Genomic DNA, 18,963 nt, shown 5'->3' on the forward strand with positions numbered 1-18,963 from the left:
TGTAGGAGAACTCTCTATAATTCTTTAGGAGTTCTCATGTATAGGTGTTGGTAGAATTCTCTAGAAGTCTCTAGAAATTCTTAGGTCTAGATTAGTAATAGAAGTGTTTAGAAATCTCTAGGACAATGAAGATCTAGAATTATCTTCTCACTTGTATATAAACAAGTCTTGGCCATAAACCAAGACACTCAACTCAACGAGCTCAACGAACTTAATCAATGTTCAAAACACTCAACACTTGTAATACCTCACTCTTGTAAACAATAAACAAGATATTCTCCAAGCTCTTTCTCTCTCAAATTGTTCCATCTTCTTGTATCTTTTAAGAGGCTGACTAGCTAAGATTGAGGTAATCTAGACTAGTGCCGCACGGGACGAGGTGATATTCGGCGACCGAGTTTCTGCCCGTGACATTAAGCCCACCTCAACCCTCCCTTGAGTACGTCCATGCTTATATTCACCTTTTTCGCTTAGTTTACTCAAATAGAGGAGAAAATTATGTTTAAACACTTGAACACAAAATATGTTTAATTAAAAAAATTTACGTTAACTTATTAAAAAAAATTAATGTAGCAAATTATTAGACAAACAAATAAGGCTCTTATAATACAATGAAACGCTTTGTATATTATATTTAAACAAACAAGATGCCTACAAATGCGGGAAGGAACGAGTCTCAAAAATACTGTTTGGCAGTAGCTGACCGGTAATAGATAAAGCACCTTGACAGATTGAGGACAGATTATTACAAAACAAGCACATCATTCCAAACACAATTATATATATATATATATAAATTAAAAACAAATAATAATTAATATCTATATGTAATGAATTGATTTAACATTTTTGTATTTTTAAATATCTTTTTTTCTTTTTTTTATAATGACCCTTGATCTCAAGTCCTGTCACCAGGTTTTTTAATTTCACGCGTAACAAAGAGCAGAGAGAGAGAGAGACAGTACGTTATACGTACGTAATACTGTGCTTGCATGCATGCATGTGAGTGAATTATTAAATTGACTAAACATACACACATTGCGCATTTTTAAACAGACACACTATTACATCCACACGTACTTTCATCATCAATTATACGTCACTTTTTGTTATTATATCTTTTGTTTTCTTATCCACTAGCTAATTAGCTAGCTAGCTAGCTAGATTTTATAAATTATAATCTGACTGACTGACTGACTGATCGATCGAGTCAATAACATAGACCGATCATCGATCGATTAATTAGGTTAGGTGATATGGATCATTTGAATAATCAACAAATTCAACCAAATTTAAGTTAAATGGACAATCCAAAAATAGCCTCAACCAATTATATATGCATGTGCAAGCTATAGAAAACTTTAGAATTGGGGATTTTCTTTTACCTTAATTACAGTTTAACTAAGTTGGGGTTTTATTATTTTTTGGGTCATGAGTTATTAATTAGTCAAAGAGGGCATAAAATCTTGACAAGTAGGGTGGTAAGTGAGTCAAGTGGAACAATTTCAGGCTTGATCAGTTTGGCTCGTTTAACATATATTTTGGGCTTGAGCTTTTTTAATATTAGAGTTTGAGCTCGGCTCATATCTATTTAGTTGAGCTTACGAGTTGTTCGACTCGTTAAGAGCTCGTCTACAACCTAGAAAAACCTCACGTTAGGTGAAGAGCTCCACCTTTTTTGGGTTATTAAATATCAATTTATTAATATATAGTATTATATTAACAAACAATAAACAAAAGTTTTAATCGAAATGTTAGTGAGCTCATAAACTAAACGAACATTTTCACGAACCTTTCGCGAGCTCATTAAAGAGCCCGAATATCTTGCAACTCTAGCTTGACTCGATTGATTTTTAAATTTTTTAAATGTGTTTGAACTCGGCTCGTTAAGAGTAATGAACGAGGTTGAATGAGTTTTTTATCGAGTTGATTTTCAAATAACTAGCGAACAACCCTATTTCACTTATAACCCTACATGCTTCATAATGAAACTTTGATTTATATACACATTATATGGGAAGGAAACAAGGAATATATATATATATATATATATATATATATATATATATATATATATATATATATATAATCACTCATTAATCAGTGGTAGAACACTCAAACTCAAACTATGTTGTGTCCTCCATGTGCAAATTACTAGCTATAGAAAACTTTAGAGATCGAGCCTGGTTAATGATTGTATAGATACGGTGAAGAAATTTTGTCAAAAAGATAGTATAGAATATTCTTGAAGGATGAGCGGTAGAGAAGAAAATTTGGAAGATGAAATAAGAGAGAATTACGTGAAATTACATCATTGGCGGCTGAAAAATGATAAATTGTAAGGAGAGAGGGTTAGTTCGTTGTTACCTATGTATTTCACTAATAAAATGACACTTAGTGGAGTATCACCCTTCTATGTTGATTTTTTTATATTTGTACATGTGTCGTTACCTTAGTGGATATGGGTAGTATCGAACTAGAACTAACCACCACAAGGGAGAGAAAAAGAATTTTTTTTTAATCAATCAGATTGTGACACGTCATTCTCTCCCCGTTTCCTCTTCCAAATTTCATCTCAATGTCATTTCTCATAATTAAACCCGTACACACTAAGAATTCATTACCACTTTAGAACGGGTCTAAGCTATGATGTAAATTAAATAGGAAATAAGGCTATCCATGTTAGTTTATTATAATGTTCCCGGCCATTAAGAAACTTGAGCTCCAAATTGACTCGGAATTTTTAATTCAGAGTTTTTTTTGTGTCAATATATGTAACAATTAATCTATCATAATATTATATAGAATAAATTATCTATTGAAAACCTTCTAATTAATTTGCTTCCCGAATAAATTGGTATGAATGAAAACGAGTTCCAGTGCAAGATCATGTTCGCCGTTACGACCACGCTGTCTTCTCATGAATCCCAACTTCATTAATTCATCTTCTATGGCCATGCATATATTAATTATATTTAAATAAAAAATTCTCTCTCACGCACACACACACATACAATTTCAAACCATGCACAATGTATTCTCTCTCGGTTATGAAGATCAAACAAAACGCACGACCACAATAATGAAACCATTAATTCCTTTGACAAACAATTAATTAATTAGAACATATATTATTAATTAATTAACAGAGCATATGTCGGGTGAAATCTTAATTAATAATTTCTTGACACAAAAAAACAAATATTAATAATAATTATAAAATAGCATAATATGTTGTTGTTACTAGCTATCTAGCTAGCTAATTAATTCTTCTCATGCATCGATCATCTATTTAATTAATAATTAATTAATATAGCTACTAGTGATCGATCATCATCAAAACCTTTGCGATAGCGATATGTGACGGCGGCGTTTCATCTGCGACGAATTATGATGATTAGGTACAATCGATATCAACCCACCCAACGGTGGCCTCATTTTTGACCTATACGTCATCTCATCGTACGGCCGCCGGTAAAACTTCAGAAACGGACCAAACGACTCCCTACACTTTTCACCCTTTGACGTCGTCGTCACCTGATGAGTACTCTCCCCCCTCCGGAAAAACACCGCCGGAGATTGAAAAAACGACGGCTTCGGCGTCCTTGCCTGCTTACCATTAACGCCGGAGTCCATGTCCATCCGTTGGTTCTTTTGAGGCATCGGCGTGGATGGGAAGAAGTTTTTCCGGATGCTGCCCTGCGTTCTGGCTACCGGGGACGCGAAAGAGAGTGATCGCGCGTTTAGAGGGGAGATCGTTGCGGGTCCCACTTTAGAAGCTGACGTGTCTGCCAGAGATAGGTACCATGGTTTGAGAGAATCGAGGTGGTGGGAGACGGTAAAGGTGAAACGGGAGGATGAGCAAGATCCAATCTTGGCCGTTGATTGAAGCTGAGATGATGAGTCGAATCGGAGGGATGAGGATCGAGGACAGTCTGTGAAGAAGTCGTTGTTGTTGTTGAAATCCAACGGATCTTCTAAGTCGAGTGACGACACTACTGACGTCACATGTGACAACTCTAGAAAAGGACGCACTCCCTGTGTTCATAATATAAAATTTTAAATTAATGGGTCCCGTTTGTTAATTATAATAGAAAGTAAAAGTATGATAATTAATGAAATGAAATGTCAATGGTAGGTTTTGGTTAATTCAAACAAGTTCTTGCTTTTTAGTTTATTATTTTACAAATGGACGGATGGATGGATGGTCTTTTAATTCCAACACCACCAATCACGGACTAATACGTACCAAATCAAATTGATCAGATTTTATAAATAAAAAAGATTATTTGAAAATATTTCACTTTTTAAAGAAAAGATAATGTTTACCTTCCAAAGGTAAGAGAAAAGGGAGGGAGGATCGATGATGAAGGCTTTATGGAGTCTCCCCGGATAATATTCGGCCACCATTTTCACAGTTGATAAGAAAACATTCATAAAAGCAGAAGCCGATCTATAAAAGCCTGTAAAAATTAATTAAATAAATAAAAACTTACCATCATATCATGCAATGTGCACCGTTTAATTTACCCATGTAAAAAGTAAAAGTAAGTTTGTATATATATATATATATATATATATATATATGGTGGTGGTCACTGACATAGCAAAAAGCTATATATAGTCTTGTTGGAGTTGTAACCATGATTGGGTATCCATAAAAAATGACTGATTTTACCCCTATGGACCGACCCTTAACTCGGACGGTGACCTATCGAAGGGCACTCCCGGCAATATCTGACTAAAGTTTTTTTTGGGTTTTCAATAATTACCGAGGAGGAATAGGAATAGGGAAATCAGATCTGCATTGCAGTGCAGAGGCACACAGTAGATATCTCTACTTTAAATTATTCTCATAAATTAATTATTTAAAAAAAAAAAAGGTAATTAAGCGTGACCCTTTTGACATTTCATGGGAATATAAGTGTACTTATTATACATTCACATTAATATTATTTATTATTATTATTATTATTCACATTCACTCACTTGGGAAGGGGGGCAAAGCCTGTCTAGAGATTTGGAGAGAGAATTATTTTAAGACAATGATAGATGAGAATAGAGATTGTAGCTTTACATAAATTCCTGTATATACCCTTCCATGTATGTTTTCTGGGATTTTATTAAAAAAAAAAAAAAAAAAAGTGAGTTATTTGAATTTTAATTTGTTCATTTATTATAATATATATATAACCCATTAAATTAGTTTAAGGGATAAAAGTGTTTTCAACTAGATTAAAAGTTATGGTTAGGATTTACATCATATCATTATTTTAACTACTAACATTTAAAAAAAAATTAATAATAATAATTAAAATATATATACTCACTTGCATCGAAGAGAAGAACGAATTCTTGAACATTCCTAGGCATAGTTTGGATGGCTACTTCCAATGTAAACACTACTAACCGGGTCAACCTACAAACCCAATAGATCTACAATATTATTATACTATATTTTCAAAAAAAAACACCATTAATTAATTAATTATTAATCTGCTTACATTTTCTGGGAGTGAAATTTCTGATAGTCTTGTTTAATCCTGAAAACCTATAACAAAAATAATTAATTAATTAATTAATAAAATCGTAAAAAAAATATAAATAAATAAATAAAATTATTACAAGAACAGGTCGGGATTCCTCATCATGACCAGCCACGTAAGCCATTCCTTCTGCCAGCTCAGCTGTAAATTCATCAGCCATCAAATTATCTGCAGTGTACGTAGAAAAAAAAACCCAGTAAATCAAATTTCTCACTTTTAAGTTTTAAAGGAAATTATTTTAAAAATATATATAAAAAATACCAATGGAAATAGTGTCTCTCCAAGAAAGGCAAGCCCTAAGGTGCTTTACTGCTTTGTTGACATTAAAGCCTTTGGATTTCAAAAACCTGTCTACGCATGCCTTACTGCAGAATTTCTCCTGTTTTTTCAAATAAATAAATCTAATTCAAAAAATGAGTTTATAAGAAATTAATTTATAAGAAGAAAAGAAGAAGAATTAAAACCTGTTTCAGAGACAATGGAGATTGTTTTCGGAGAAGACTAAGAACAGCTTGAACTGATTTCTCTTTGTCATAATATAATTGTTGATCCTTCTTCGACTTCATCATAGTTAATTAATATAATTTTCCGACCAAGAGAAAACACGAACACAGATACTACGCTTCTGTTTTACGCAAGAAAGAGATCGAGATTAATTACAGATGTTTTTTTTTTTTACTTTCAATGAGAGAGAAAGAGAGAAACACAACCAACCACAATAAATCATGTCGTATTTATAGCCATGTTAACGGAATCCGTTATCTTTTAATAACGGTACTATATATGCCCACCTTATTTACTTGCATTCCATTTTTACCCCTGACTATTATTTGGTCTTCTTTTATTATTTCTTTTTACAACAAGTCAAAACTATTATTATTTCAAATATCTAAGTTACTTTTATTTATGAAAAATCTACTTTTTTATTTTTTATTTTTTATTTTCTATCATATGTAACTCTCAATCAATAAAAGCTTTTATTATTTTCTTGCTATTCAAATAGATTATATAAACAAATTAACTTAAATAAAATATTTATTTTTATTTTGACTCTGTTTCAATTTAAGTCCTTCAAAATTATCCTAGCGATTATTTAAACCATTATATAAAATAAAAACATGAACAAATCATATACACTCGACATATTTCAAGAAACTTAATGAAATTAGGATAAGAATTATGATAAATGATTAATTAATGATCACAGTAGCAATCTATGAGAGGTGTAGAACATATCGATTATCGACAACTATCTAAACGTAATATGCAAATCAAATTAATACATAAAGTATAAATAAGGTAACATATATAACGAACCTGGTAATAGGGATATGAGAATTAACTTCAAAAGATGTTATGCGAGGGAAGGGCCATAATCGAAGAGGGAATTGCAAGGTTTTCAAGTTATAGATATGTAATTGGTCATAATCAAGGATCAATAGATTGGAGAACTATAGGTTATAAAATAGCAATAAACTCTATTAGATCGGATGAGATGAAGTGTTGAGAGGGTAGTAATCAAGCGATATGATCGAGGTAGAGAATAAGAAGGAGACGGGTTCCCTTAAATATCCTCGCAATTGTTAGGGTAACGTCTATTTTTTAATTATTATATATTATATTTTTACTTTCGGTTGAGTATTTAATAAAAGTAGCAATTTTTCAAAATTATATTATGTCAATATATTTTGAATTTGAATTTGAATTTTGTTTTGAGATAAAGTATATATAAGATAAAATGAACACGTCATATATATAAGATATTTCAAAATATACAAGGATACAAATATAAAAATGTCACAAAATAAATAAATTTAAATGTCAATCTAAGTCCAAATAATCACATTATGTGCAAATTTAATTTCATAGCTAGCTTAATTAATTAGATTTATTATTACCGTTATTTTTTTCATTGCTCATAACCAAATCTTTAATAACTTACTCTTACTAATTATCACATCATCAATTATTTTATCATAATGATTAATCACTCCTACTATTTGATGATGCACTTGTCACCAAGAGTTTTTTTTTTATTAGATTTTATTGGATTTTTATTTTATTTTCATAACTTTTATTTATCACATTTTTATCATTTTAAACATCAAATTACACCTTTCATCAATTAAAATGTTAAAATAAATTTACTTTATTTTTATTAAATTTAAATTTTAAATACAAAAAAATATTTTAATAAATAAATCAACTAAAAACTTAAATAAACTATTTTTTATTCATCAAAGTTTTTGAAAAATCCTCGGAAAGCCCAAAAATAATTATGATGAAATTAGAAGCTCATCGAGCTCCATTGGTTCATAGATTTGGATTCTTTTATTTTGATTCTCCCATTTTATAAATAATGTTATGACTTATTTTATAATGATTTGTTTTTTTTTAAATTGTTCGGATGTGAAAGATCCAAATTTATGAACATTAAGGCACAAGTTTTTGAATTCCACAACTCAGCTAAAAAATAACAAATAATTATTTAAAAACAATAATATAATGATCCACAAAATGTCAAATATTGTCATGGAAAATTTGAAAAATTCAAAAATACATGGGGTAAGATATATAAGTTGGTCATTGTCAAGCTAGCAATCATGCAAGACTTTCAACACTTCCAGTGAAGATTGTCTATGTCACAAAATCAACAAATATATGTATATATATATAATTCATGATCAATTAATATTAATATTTGTACCAGCTCCCATTTCAAAACACATCTCACAGTACTACTGCTTGTATATATATATATTGTGGGTACAAATAATTGTAATGATAATCATAATTCAGATAATCTTGCTATTTGGGTCAATGCTAGCTGTTGCCATTTTTGTGGATTAATTAGGGTTCTTAATTGGCATGCAGCTCCAGTACTGTACACTGTACAGTTGACGATTATGGCTTCTATTGTAACTGCCAAACAAAACACATGACACACATCATACCACACTACCAGCTGAGAGATATTTTTTTTATTTATTTTTTTAAAAGAAAAAAAAGATAAGAGATATTGAGTACATTCAGAAAACACACATGGTGTGGCATGCATTAACTGAAATATTGTACGTAGTACTCTTTTGTTTTAGACATTATTATTGTGTTCATGAAAAAAAAAACACATATAACACTCTAAGTAAGTGACTTTTAAATGCACCCACTAGCTTTTGTGAATTTCATTTTATCAAAGATGTTACTTTGACCCTAAATTTAACTTATAGAGTTTGTTGGGATAGGAATAGTTTTTAAATAATCTTTGAATTATTTAAAAATTATTGATGTGTAGTGATTTTGAGAAGGTGTATTTTTGTGGGTAAATTTTTTTTAAGGGTTTTAATTATTTTTATTTAAAAAAAATCTATGCAATATGATATATAAATGATAGTAGTTTAAGTATAACAACAGAATTAACAATGAAATGATGTTTGGTTTTTGTAAATAAATTCAGCCGAAACAAACTCTTAATTTCACTATGTAATTAAGTAATAATTCAATCATCTAAATTATTAATATAAATAAAACTGTTTTCAAATGAGACCAATAATTTTATTTCTTTTGTTTAATATTCTTTACTTGTTTTAATTGATTTAAATATTCATATGGTAGTTTTAATTGTGATTGAGAGATTACATTTTTAAATTAAAAAAATGATTAATTTGTAACAAATTAAACTAATTTAATAATTATTTCTGAGATAATTAAATTGAAACAAATTAATATTAATTGAAATCTTCTGGGAGAAACTACACTAACATAATGCCACTGTTTGTAATTTTTGAAAGAAAAAAAAACATATAACTTCAATAATTATATATGTTGGTGAGGCATGCAGTTACAGTTGAAATATAAGCATTAATAATAATAATAATAATAATATCCCATCATCCAATAAGTCAAAACCTTCTTGAGACTAGTTTTAAGACAAAATAATTAAATTAAAATGTCGAGTGTATATGATCTAACTCCGTCCTCGTTACGGCGGAAACCATTTTCTAGACACATTTATGATTTTTTGTTTTCTTAACTTAAAATCATACAAGTTATAATTAAGTCAAACTTTATTATTTTATTTTACTTCAACTTGAACTAATTAATAAATCTCTCATATACTATTTTAATGTCACAATATATTGGAAAGGATCAGTTTCGAACTTGAAAAAGTTTGACAAATACTCTTATAAAAAAATATTTAAAAAAACTTAAATCAGGGAATAATTCAAACTATAAAAGAGTAAAAAAAAAAAAAACTTTGTCAATAAAAAAATGTGATAATACTAATTACAATACACAACTACTTTTCAATTAATTTTAATCTTACACAGAGAACAAAGTAAAATGGTTATGGACCATAATATTAATCTAATAAATTTGCAAAGACCAAAGTCAAACTACTAACAAATCGCGTAGACATTTTGCTTCATAACATATATAAAAAATTAATAAATAATTAAGGTACAAGAAAACTTAATTATAACATGTTCTGGTTGTCTTCTTGTGGATGGAATTAGTAACACATTCATATTCATAGCAAAATAAATAAATTACTAATACATAAAAATATCATAATGTCTCCATATTGCACCTATTTATTACAAGATGTTATTGGAAACCAAAATGTATAGTCCATAATTCCCTTTTATTATTAATGATTTAAATTATGTTCACAGTTTCATATTAATATAAGTCACGTATAACTAGGAACGATAAGTATAAATATCGCACCGCGGTTTTCAATCCGAATTATCACAATAGGAGCGGTTTTTCTCCGGTTTAACAGGTAGTTGATCGGACATGGGGATGTGATTATATTTGTATCCCCGCCCCGACTTCGGTCAAATATCACATGATTCTGGTATGATACTATAAACACAATTAAATATATAACATTAACAATATATTTATTTATTCTATTAATTTTTTTTAAACAATATGCTATAACCGTGCCTGCGGGATTCCTCGAAACTGAACTAGACAAAGATATGTGATAGTAAATATAAATCCCCGAAATAGAATGTGACTGAGATGATAAATACATTCCGCCCCAATCTGTCTCATTATCATTATAGTATAATTATATAAGAGACAAATTTAGTTTATTAAATTTAAAACATATATAAAGATAAACAGGATTAAAAATCTAAAATAGAGGTTATAACTAGTTAATTAATTAATTAGCTTTATCGTAGATGACAATTAAAATAATATGAAAGCAATAGTTAGTGAAATTCATGTTTCACTTGTCTTCTTTCACATTTGTACTATATGAACTATATTCTCACACTTTATCTTTCATTCCCCCACCTCTTTCTATAGAAAGTAAATTAATTACATTTTTATCGATCAATTCATATATTTATTAAATGAAAAATATAATAAATATATATATATATATATTATAGTTAACCTATTTAATTAAAAGTAGGTTGGATTATGGCTAAAATATTAATGGTGTATTTTATTTAAAATCCTTCATCCTTGTTTATTTCTTTTAATTATCATATATATATATATGTATATATTAAAAAAGATCTAAATAATAAAGTAATTAGTTATGGGAGTTATAATTAAAAATGACAAATTAACATGTTTTAAAAGAAGATTAATAAAGAACTACCTAAAATCTAGGGTATAATTAATTAAATATAATTGCAGGGAGTAGTGCTATTTGTACTCTGGGTTGGGACAATTTTTTAATGGAATACGACATTGACTCATATATAATTTAGTAATATTTAATAATAATAATAATTTAATTAATTATATTTAAAAATATATATATATAGTACCAATAGAGAGAGAGGGGGCACGTGGGGGCAAGAAAGCTTGATAAAAGTCGTCGACCATGGACTAACAATGGCATCTCTTTTCAAATTTTGAATATCGTCCTTATTTTCTTTCTATTTTTAAACTATTTAAGTAAATGGTGATTTGATTGATAATATTTTATAAATTAGCACACCATTAATTAGAGTTAATTATGTTTCTTAACGTCATTATTTTTAAATGTTGTTTTCTCTAATTGTATACCCAGCCAGCTGGCCGTACTAAACTAATAATAAAAATGAAAAAAAATGTTAGATTGAATATATTTTCGAATTCGTAAATTATTGAAAAAGACTATTAATTGTTTAAATGAATCCCATCAACTTTTGTAAGTGAATATTATGTATAATATACAAATATCCCATTAATATATATAAGAGATTGGTATTGGAATCATGGTAGAACAAGTCACTTTGAATGATCAAGATATTGATTTAAATAAATACAAGTATAGATGATTACAAAGTAAGTTTACATTTCAAAATCAAAATTATAACTCTATATGATATCTTTTATAACAAATAAGAGATGAAAAAATTGTTTATATAGAAATTTATCGGGCGTGAATCTGATTGAAGATTTCAACAAATTGTTGTACCATTTGACGTTTCTGTTTTTGGTTATTTGGGTTGCCCAATATACAAAGATTTAGGATCAAAATAGTTAACAAATTAAAAGAGATTAGGCAACAACTAAGGATTATCATAACTAATAGGGGTGGATCCCTAAACTATTGATTTAGACTAAATCTTTACTTAGTCATATAAGTCAACATCATAGATGAGCTAGAGTTTAAATTTGAGCTAATTTGATTCAACATTATATAGTTAATGTTGGTGAGCTTAGTATGCTTAATATCACTTCAATTTATTATTTTTATTTGTTTCACTATTCAATTTATTTGCTAAACATTTTATTAGCTAAACGACTTTCACAACTTATTACATAATCGTGACTTATTCGCCATTATAAACTAGTTAATCAAACTAAACATTTGTGTGTTAAAATGCAAACATTCAAATATATGAATGACAAATGTAATAAGTATAAAATATCATGATTGATGAACAAAGTGGGGTCAATTAAACATCAATTATTGCGTTTCAAATTCAACCCAAGATATATAGACCATTGCGGCTAGATCATGCCTGCATTAATTTCTCTCAATCTAATTTCCATATTTATATATATATAAATTGGTTAAGCATAAAGGAAAAGTAGATAGTAAACCAAAATAAGAAATATATAAAATTCATACCAAACTAAGCAGAAAACGGTCTCATAATTAGTTGTTTCATTTGTATTTTTAATTTTTTTTTGTTGATTATAAATGATTCCTTTGTTATTTATAGATAGTTTTCTTTGAATAACTAATGATAATTATATTTTTCTTATGGATTTTAACCATTATTTCTGATAATCTGAAAGAAAAAAAAATCTGAAATGATAATAATGATGATGTCATGGCTACGTACGAGGACCTTTTGTTTTTATCCTGTCGTTTTTATGCCAAGGGATAATAATACTACTAGTGGCAGCATAAAAACTACATACACTTACATTACATGCTATTTATATCATGACCAGAGTTACCCTACATTATTTATTTTTATTTATCGGTTTCTATTTGTATAAGCTAGCTTACTCATAATCATTAACATTTGTAACTTGTGGAAATATATAGTTAAAATTTTCAAAAGTAAAAAACATTTCATTAACCACATATGAAAAGTTAAAAAGAAAAGTTACCAAGATAGTACATTTGAATTTAATTTATTCTGTTACCACTTATGACTTATTTAGTAGACTAATCCCAGCCTCCCAGTTCGAGTCTTGTGGTGGGACGGGCCTACTCATCAAAACTCATCGTTTAACGGGTCGACGGCGGGCCGGCCCACCATTCCGCCGGGCTGAAAATTCTCAACCTAACTTAAAGTGGGTTGCGGGTTAGGTGGGTCAGCCCGCGGGTTATTTCAAAATAAATAAAAATAGATAAAAAGCATTAATAATTTTATAAAATAAGAGTCATAATACACACCAAACAAGAGTTTTGTCTATCATTACACATTAATTGACTAAATAATTTTAAAAAATAACTAAAATTTGAAAAAATAATAAAATAGAAACTTCAGTAAAAAAAACTAGGGTTATGCGGCATATGTCTATAAGACTATAAACAGATTAAATTTATTTTACCAACCCGCGAGCCAACCCAAGCCCGACCTGCTTAGACCCGCGACCCGAGCGATCTGGTCCGTATAGGCCCACTTTCAAATGAGTTGTTTATATTTTAACCCAACCCGTCCAAATTGTTTGGCGGGGCGGGCCAACCCAACCGGCCTAACCCAAATTGATGGCTCTACATGTGTAAATACACGTACTAACTATAATGTTAATGATTTATTTTTTTATTTTGTGGTGATTTTGAGTAGATAATTTATTTTTGGATAATTTTAAAAAATAATAATAACTTTTAAAATGATTTTTTTATATTTTAATTTATGATTTATGTTTAATATAATTAATTTTAAAAAATCATCATATGAAAAAAAACATGATATATATCATGTTATTACCGCCCGACACTCGTCACTTTTCTCTATCTCGATCCTCAAGTGCTTAATTAAAAATGGGGTCCATAGCTCTTGGAAAACTTGCTTATATATATATATATAAAATGATTCAATTATTTGAGGATTTATAAGTTTTTCCTAAACAAAATTTGAAATAAATTTATATAGTGGTTTTTTCTATTGGAGACTATTAGCACTATCCTAATATAACCCTTTTTTAATTTAGAAGGTTTTTGGTGAAAATTGGACTGATATTTAAAAACCATTAAAATATAATACAAAATAATTGTAGAAGTAATCATGAGTACCCACTATAAAAAAAGAGGTGAATGAATGGTGTTTTGAATTAGATTAAAAATATTGAGTCTGATATGTTATAAATTTTAAGTTTCTGTAATGATTGGGAGTTTGTTATTTTAAAATTTAAAATTGTGAAAAAAAATGAAATTATTTAAAGTTTTCAATCATTCATGTTAAATAAATTTTGAAGAAAGAAAATTGTGAAGTCAACAACATTCATCATAGGGAGTTTATTGCGTGACAGAGATAGCATCATAAAGTTGAATTATTATTTGGGATTTCATTTAACTAGACCTTGTTTGGTCCTTTTTTTACACCTTTTGCTATAATATCCGACTCAAATTTGATACACTCTTCTATGTTTACTATGTAATTTAGCTTGTTTGATTCTTAAATAAATAAGATAAATTATATGGGTATGTTGTTGATATTGAGTTTTGGAGTAATATTCTTATGTATTTTTTTTTAATGTAAAGTGTGTTTAATATATTTCATTGTTCAATCTTACTTGTTTCTAATGATCAAACTAATTGCTAATTATTTTAGGTTATAAACTAGTAAAAAAAAATCATGTTACGGGATATCTCTGTTCCCTTCACATAGAGGGACAAAATGGTTAAATTTTAAAAAAATAAAAAATATTTGACCATTTTGTCATTCTTGTAAAGGGAAACAGAGGGAATTGCGTTTTTTTCTGATAAAATAGCTCATAGACTATTTTCTTGATGGAATTGGAAGTATGTAAACATATTTTTTGAAATACAATAATTTATTTTTAAAAATACTCTAAAATCTTTCAATTTTTTAATAGATCCATGCATCTAATGAAAAGAACTCCTAGGAGAGTAGAGTGAATGCTGCATGTATATATATATATATATAACGAAAGATCCATGTTCTGATTCTTTCACTAAAAGTCTTTCATAATCTGAATTGATAATATGTGCTTATTTAAACTTGTTTGTAAAGTCAGGGGTGAATTTAATCTCATATTAACTTTAGTGATCTAATTAAATGTAGATAAAAAGTTTGGGGCTGATTTATATTTCATAAGCTCACATGCGTTAAAAGGGAAATTTGACGAAATGACCTTGCAAACTTGTTTATTTGACCTGGTGGAATTTTATAATTTTTTTTGCGCTCGTGGTGTTCTATTTTTTTTTATACGATTTTGCCCTTGTCGCGAAACGCTAAGTCACTTAGCGTTTCGCGAAGTGGATTAGAGGTTTGTATAAATACCCAAATAATTTCATTTCCCTAAATTTTTTTCTCTCTCTTCTCCAATTCTCTCCTTCACTCACGGTGGCCGGCGACGACGGCGGCCGGCGGCGACGACGTCTCCGTTTCCTCCAATATCCATACAAATCAAACCCGATCAGAGCTCTTCTAACCTAACTAATTCATTTATGTTTATCTATTGCCGATTTCTAACCCTAGATCTATTTTGCATGAGGTTTCTTATACTAGGGTTTATGTGAGTTCTCCGATTCTAACTATTTGAACGGCGTCGAGGTAGATCTTCATTCTAACAGTTATGTTCTTGTTTACATTTTCTTCATTTCAAAAACCTTTTCATATTTCCTTTATGTCCATCATTTTCTCCGTTTTGTTGATTCTTATTTCTTATATGGTTCATATTGGTTCATGTTTGAGCATTTCGTTAGGTTATTATTTGTTATTTGTTCATATTTGCAGAAAATCTCTGTCTGATAAGAGCGTATGTGTTTCCGTTTCAGATCTGCTTACCGTTTCGCTACGGACTTACCGTTTCGCTACGGACTTACCGTTTCGCTACGGACTTACCGTTTCGCTACGGACTTACCGTTTCGCTACGGACTTACCGTTTCGCTAAGTATACCTCGCGATTCGCTAAGTATCAAGATTTTTTGTTATTTATAGTTAATCATGAACTTCATTTGACAAGGTATTTACATCACTTCATGGTTATGAAGAGAACATGTGTTAACAAAACAAACCTTCTAATTTTACATTGAAAACATTTAGATTCTTCAGAAAATGCCTTTGAAGAATCTATCATTGACCTCCAGATAAGCAAAGATTGGCTGACTTTGATTTCGTTAGTCGTTAAGCTAAAGAAATAAATTTCAAACAATTTTCTCTTATCTGGAGTTCAACGATCGCTTCTTCAAAGACTTTTTCTGAAGAATCTAAATGTTTCCATGTAAAATTATAGGGTTTGTTTTGCTAACACATGTTTTTTTCAAAACCATGACTTTGTTGTTGATACCTTGTCAAACGAGATAGATTACCTATGAAACCAATAAAAATTTTTGTACTTGACGATTCGCTAAGTACTACGAGCTCCAGCTAGGAGAATGGTTTGAATTCGATTTCGTTATTAAAATATAGTAGCGAAAACGTATTCAAACCATCTTCTCTTAGCTGGAGCTCGTTGACCTCTCGTTTCGCTAAGTCCCTCCCGATTCGCTAAGTCCTTCCCGATTCGCTAAGTGCCTCCCGTTTCGCTAAGTCCCTTCCGTTTCGCTAAGTCCCTCCCGATTCGCTAAGTGCCTCCCGACTCGCTACGGAAGTTGAAGAGACGCGCGTACTCACACGCGCTAGACCTTATATATTCAAAAAATTCAGAACATTTCATTTCAACCGCCCGACTCTCTCTCTCTAACCCATTTTCTCTTCACTGAATCTTGTCAAGCCCGATCATTTCTGCTTTCTTCTCGTTCGTCATTAAGGTTAGTTCATTATCATTTTCTGCTTTTTTGTTCATTGGTGGTTTTTGCATGTTAGTGTAATGTTAAGTGTTTCTGTTCAGTATATATTTTTTGCCAGTAGGGTTTCTGTTCAGTATATTTTTGTTGCCATTAGGGTTTCATCAGGGTTTCGCTAGGTACCTTCCGATTCGGTAAGTACCTTCCGATTCGGTAAGTACCTAGCGATTCGCTAAATACCTAGTTGTGGTCGATCATTTTCTGGTTTTTTGCTTATGGATTTTGGTCTTTGCATGTTAAGTTTAAGTGTTTGTTTCAGATTTTTTGTTTAGGGTTTTTGCATGTTAAGTTTATTGTTTGTTTCTGATTAGTTTCGTATTGTTTCCGATTCGGTAATGCTGTCTTATGTTCAGTTAACGGTTTCGCTCGGTACCTCTCGATTCGCTAAGTGCCTCCCGATTCGCTAAGTGCCTAGCGATTCGCTAAGTGCCTCCCGATTCGTTAAGTACTTAGCGAATCGGGAGGCACTTAGCGAATCGCTAGGTTCCTCCCGATTCGCTAAGTTCTTACGTTTGTATGTATTTGTTCTAACATTTTTGATGATGTTGTTTCCTTTTGTAGATGACAGAAACAACTGTTACTGAGTTTCCCGGTCGGATTTCGTGGAAAAGTGCCCTCACCCTGAAGAAGATTGTGAATAAGTTCGAGGAAATGGATCTTCTGGAGAGTGTGTACAATACCCAGTTCAGATCATTATTCACAGCCCCCCTCTTGCAGTTCTCAGGAAGTATTGTACATCAAATGTTGATGAGGAGGTTAAGCTCAAACTCCAAGGAGATAACTTTCATGGTGAATGGGCAAAAGCTTGTATTTGGTATGAAGGAGTATGCGTTAGTTACCGGCCTATGTTTCGGCGTTTATCCTGAGTTGGACCAAGAAAAATTGCGCTGTTGTCCACCTCTCTCGGTTAAATACTTTAAAGGGAGCATGAGTGTGAAAATGTGCGACTTCGAGAAGGCTTTTTTCAAATGCAAAGACAAGGAAGATGCATTCAAGATGGGGCTGGTATGCCTGATTTGCCAGTACCTATTCACATTTGACCCAAAAATAGTTATATTTCCAAAAATACTCAACATGGTGGAAGACAAGGACACTTTCCTCCAATATCCATGGGGAAGGTCACCTTTAGAGCCACCCTCAAGGGTTTAAACAAGAACATGAAACATCTCTGTACCTCATTTTTTGACAAGAAGGAGAAGGCTGAACAACCTTATGCTCCTTAAACATTATTTTGTGTAAATTGGATAACTTATTTTGATGTATTGTAAACCTTGATGAATATTTTGGAAGTTGGATGATGTATTGTAAATTATTTTGTGTAAATTGATGTATTGTAAATTGACCCTTCAACCTACAAAAAAGATAAGTTAGTAGCCTTCGTTTCGCCAAGTACTCTTCGTTTCGCCCAGTACTCTTCGTTTCGCCAAGTACTTTTCGTTTCGCTAAGTTAGCACTTTTCGATTCGCTAAGTGCCTCCCGTTTCGCTAAGTCCCTCCCGATTCGCTAAGTGCCTCCCGTTTCGCTAAGTGCCTCCTGTTTCGCTAAGTTAATACTCATCGTTTCCCTACTCATATACTACTACTACTAGAACATACAACATAAACATTAAACCTGAATTAACAACATATATTACAACATAGTATCTATCAAGCTAAAGGTTCATATTGTTGAGATGATGAGTCATGCTGCTTAGATAATGAGTCATGCTGTGATGAAGCTCGTGCAGTAGATGGTGCAGGCATAACTGCTTTGCATGTTGCCCTATTATGTCCAAGCCCAGCACATGAGCTGCATCATCTCGGGATCTTACGGACCTCACCCTGGGATGACCTACGCTTTGTTTGTGGCCTGCCTTTCTTAACCTTCACATTTGGTTTAAGACACGAACGTTGCTTGATATGTTCGGGAACATCCCCATTTTCTTCATCACCGGGAGGATAACATGTCTCGGCATATGAATTTATCCAA

The 18,963-nt window shown here is 30.7% G+C and overlaps 1 protein-coding gene across 1 annotated transcript; it reads right to left on the minus strand.

The window, feature by feature from the left end:
• Positions 1-3,167: 3,167 nt before the first annotated feature.
• LOC124922159 lies at positions 3,168-6,226 on the minus strand. Its single transcript, XM_047462887.1, has 7 exons — positions 6,011-6,226; positions 5,808-5,925; positions 5,626-5,714; positions 5,505-5,551; positions 5,331-5,419; positions 4,330-4,463; positions 3,168-4,038 (listed from the first exon to the last, which is right to left on the minus strand). The coding sequence occupies exons 1-7, from the start codon at positions 6,113-6,115 to the stop codon at positions 3,337-3,339; spliced, it is 1,284 nt and encodes a 427-aa protein (XP_047318843.1). The 5' UTR covers positions 6,116-6,226; the 3' UTR covers positions 3,168-3,336.
• Between the last annotated feature and the right edge of the window lie 12,737 nt (positions 6,227-18,963).

The sequence above is a fragment of the Impatiens glandulifera genome, chromosome 1 (genome assembly GCF_907164915.1).
Source record: "Impatiens glandulifera chromosome 1, dImpGla2.1, whole genome shotgun sequence".
NCBI lineage: Eukaryota > Viridiplantae > Streptophyta > Magnoliopsida > Ericales > Balsaminaceae > Impatiens > Impatiens glandulifera.

What these genes read in the sequence shown, in the direction of transcription:
- LOC124922159 (XM_047462887.1), bottom strand. Translation starts at nt 6,115, where the DNA reads ATGATGAAGTCGAAGAAGGATCAACAATTATATTATGACAAAGAGAAA. An exon ending in CTCCATTGTCTCTGAAACAG is followed by an intron (nt 5,926 to 6,010) that starts GTTTTAATTCTT and finishes TTGAAAAAACAG; the next exon opens with GAGAAATTCTGCAGTAAGGC. An exon ending in CGTTCTTCTCTTCGATGCAA is followed by an intron (nt 4,464 to 5,330) that starts GTGAGTATATAT and finishes TAATTTTTACAG; the next exon opens with GCTTTTATAGATCGGCTTCT.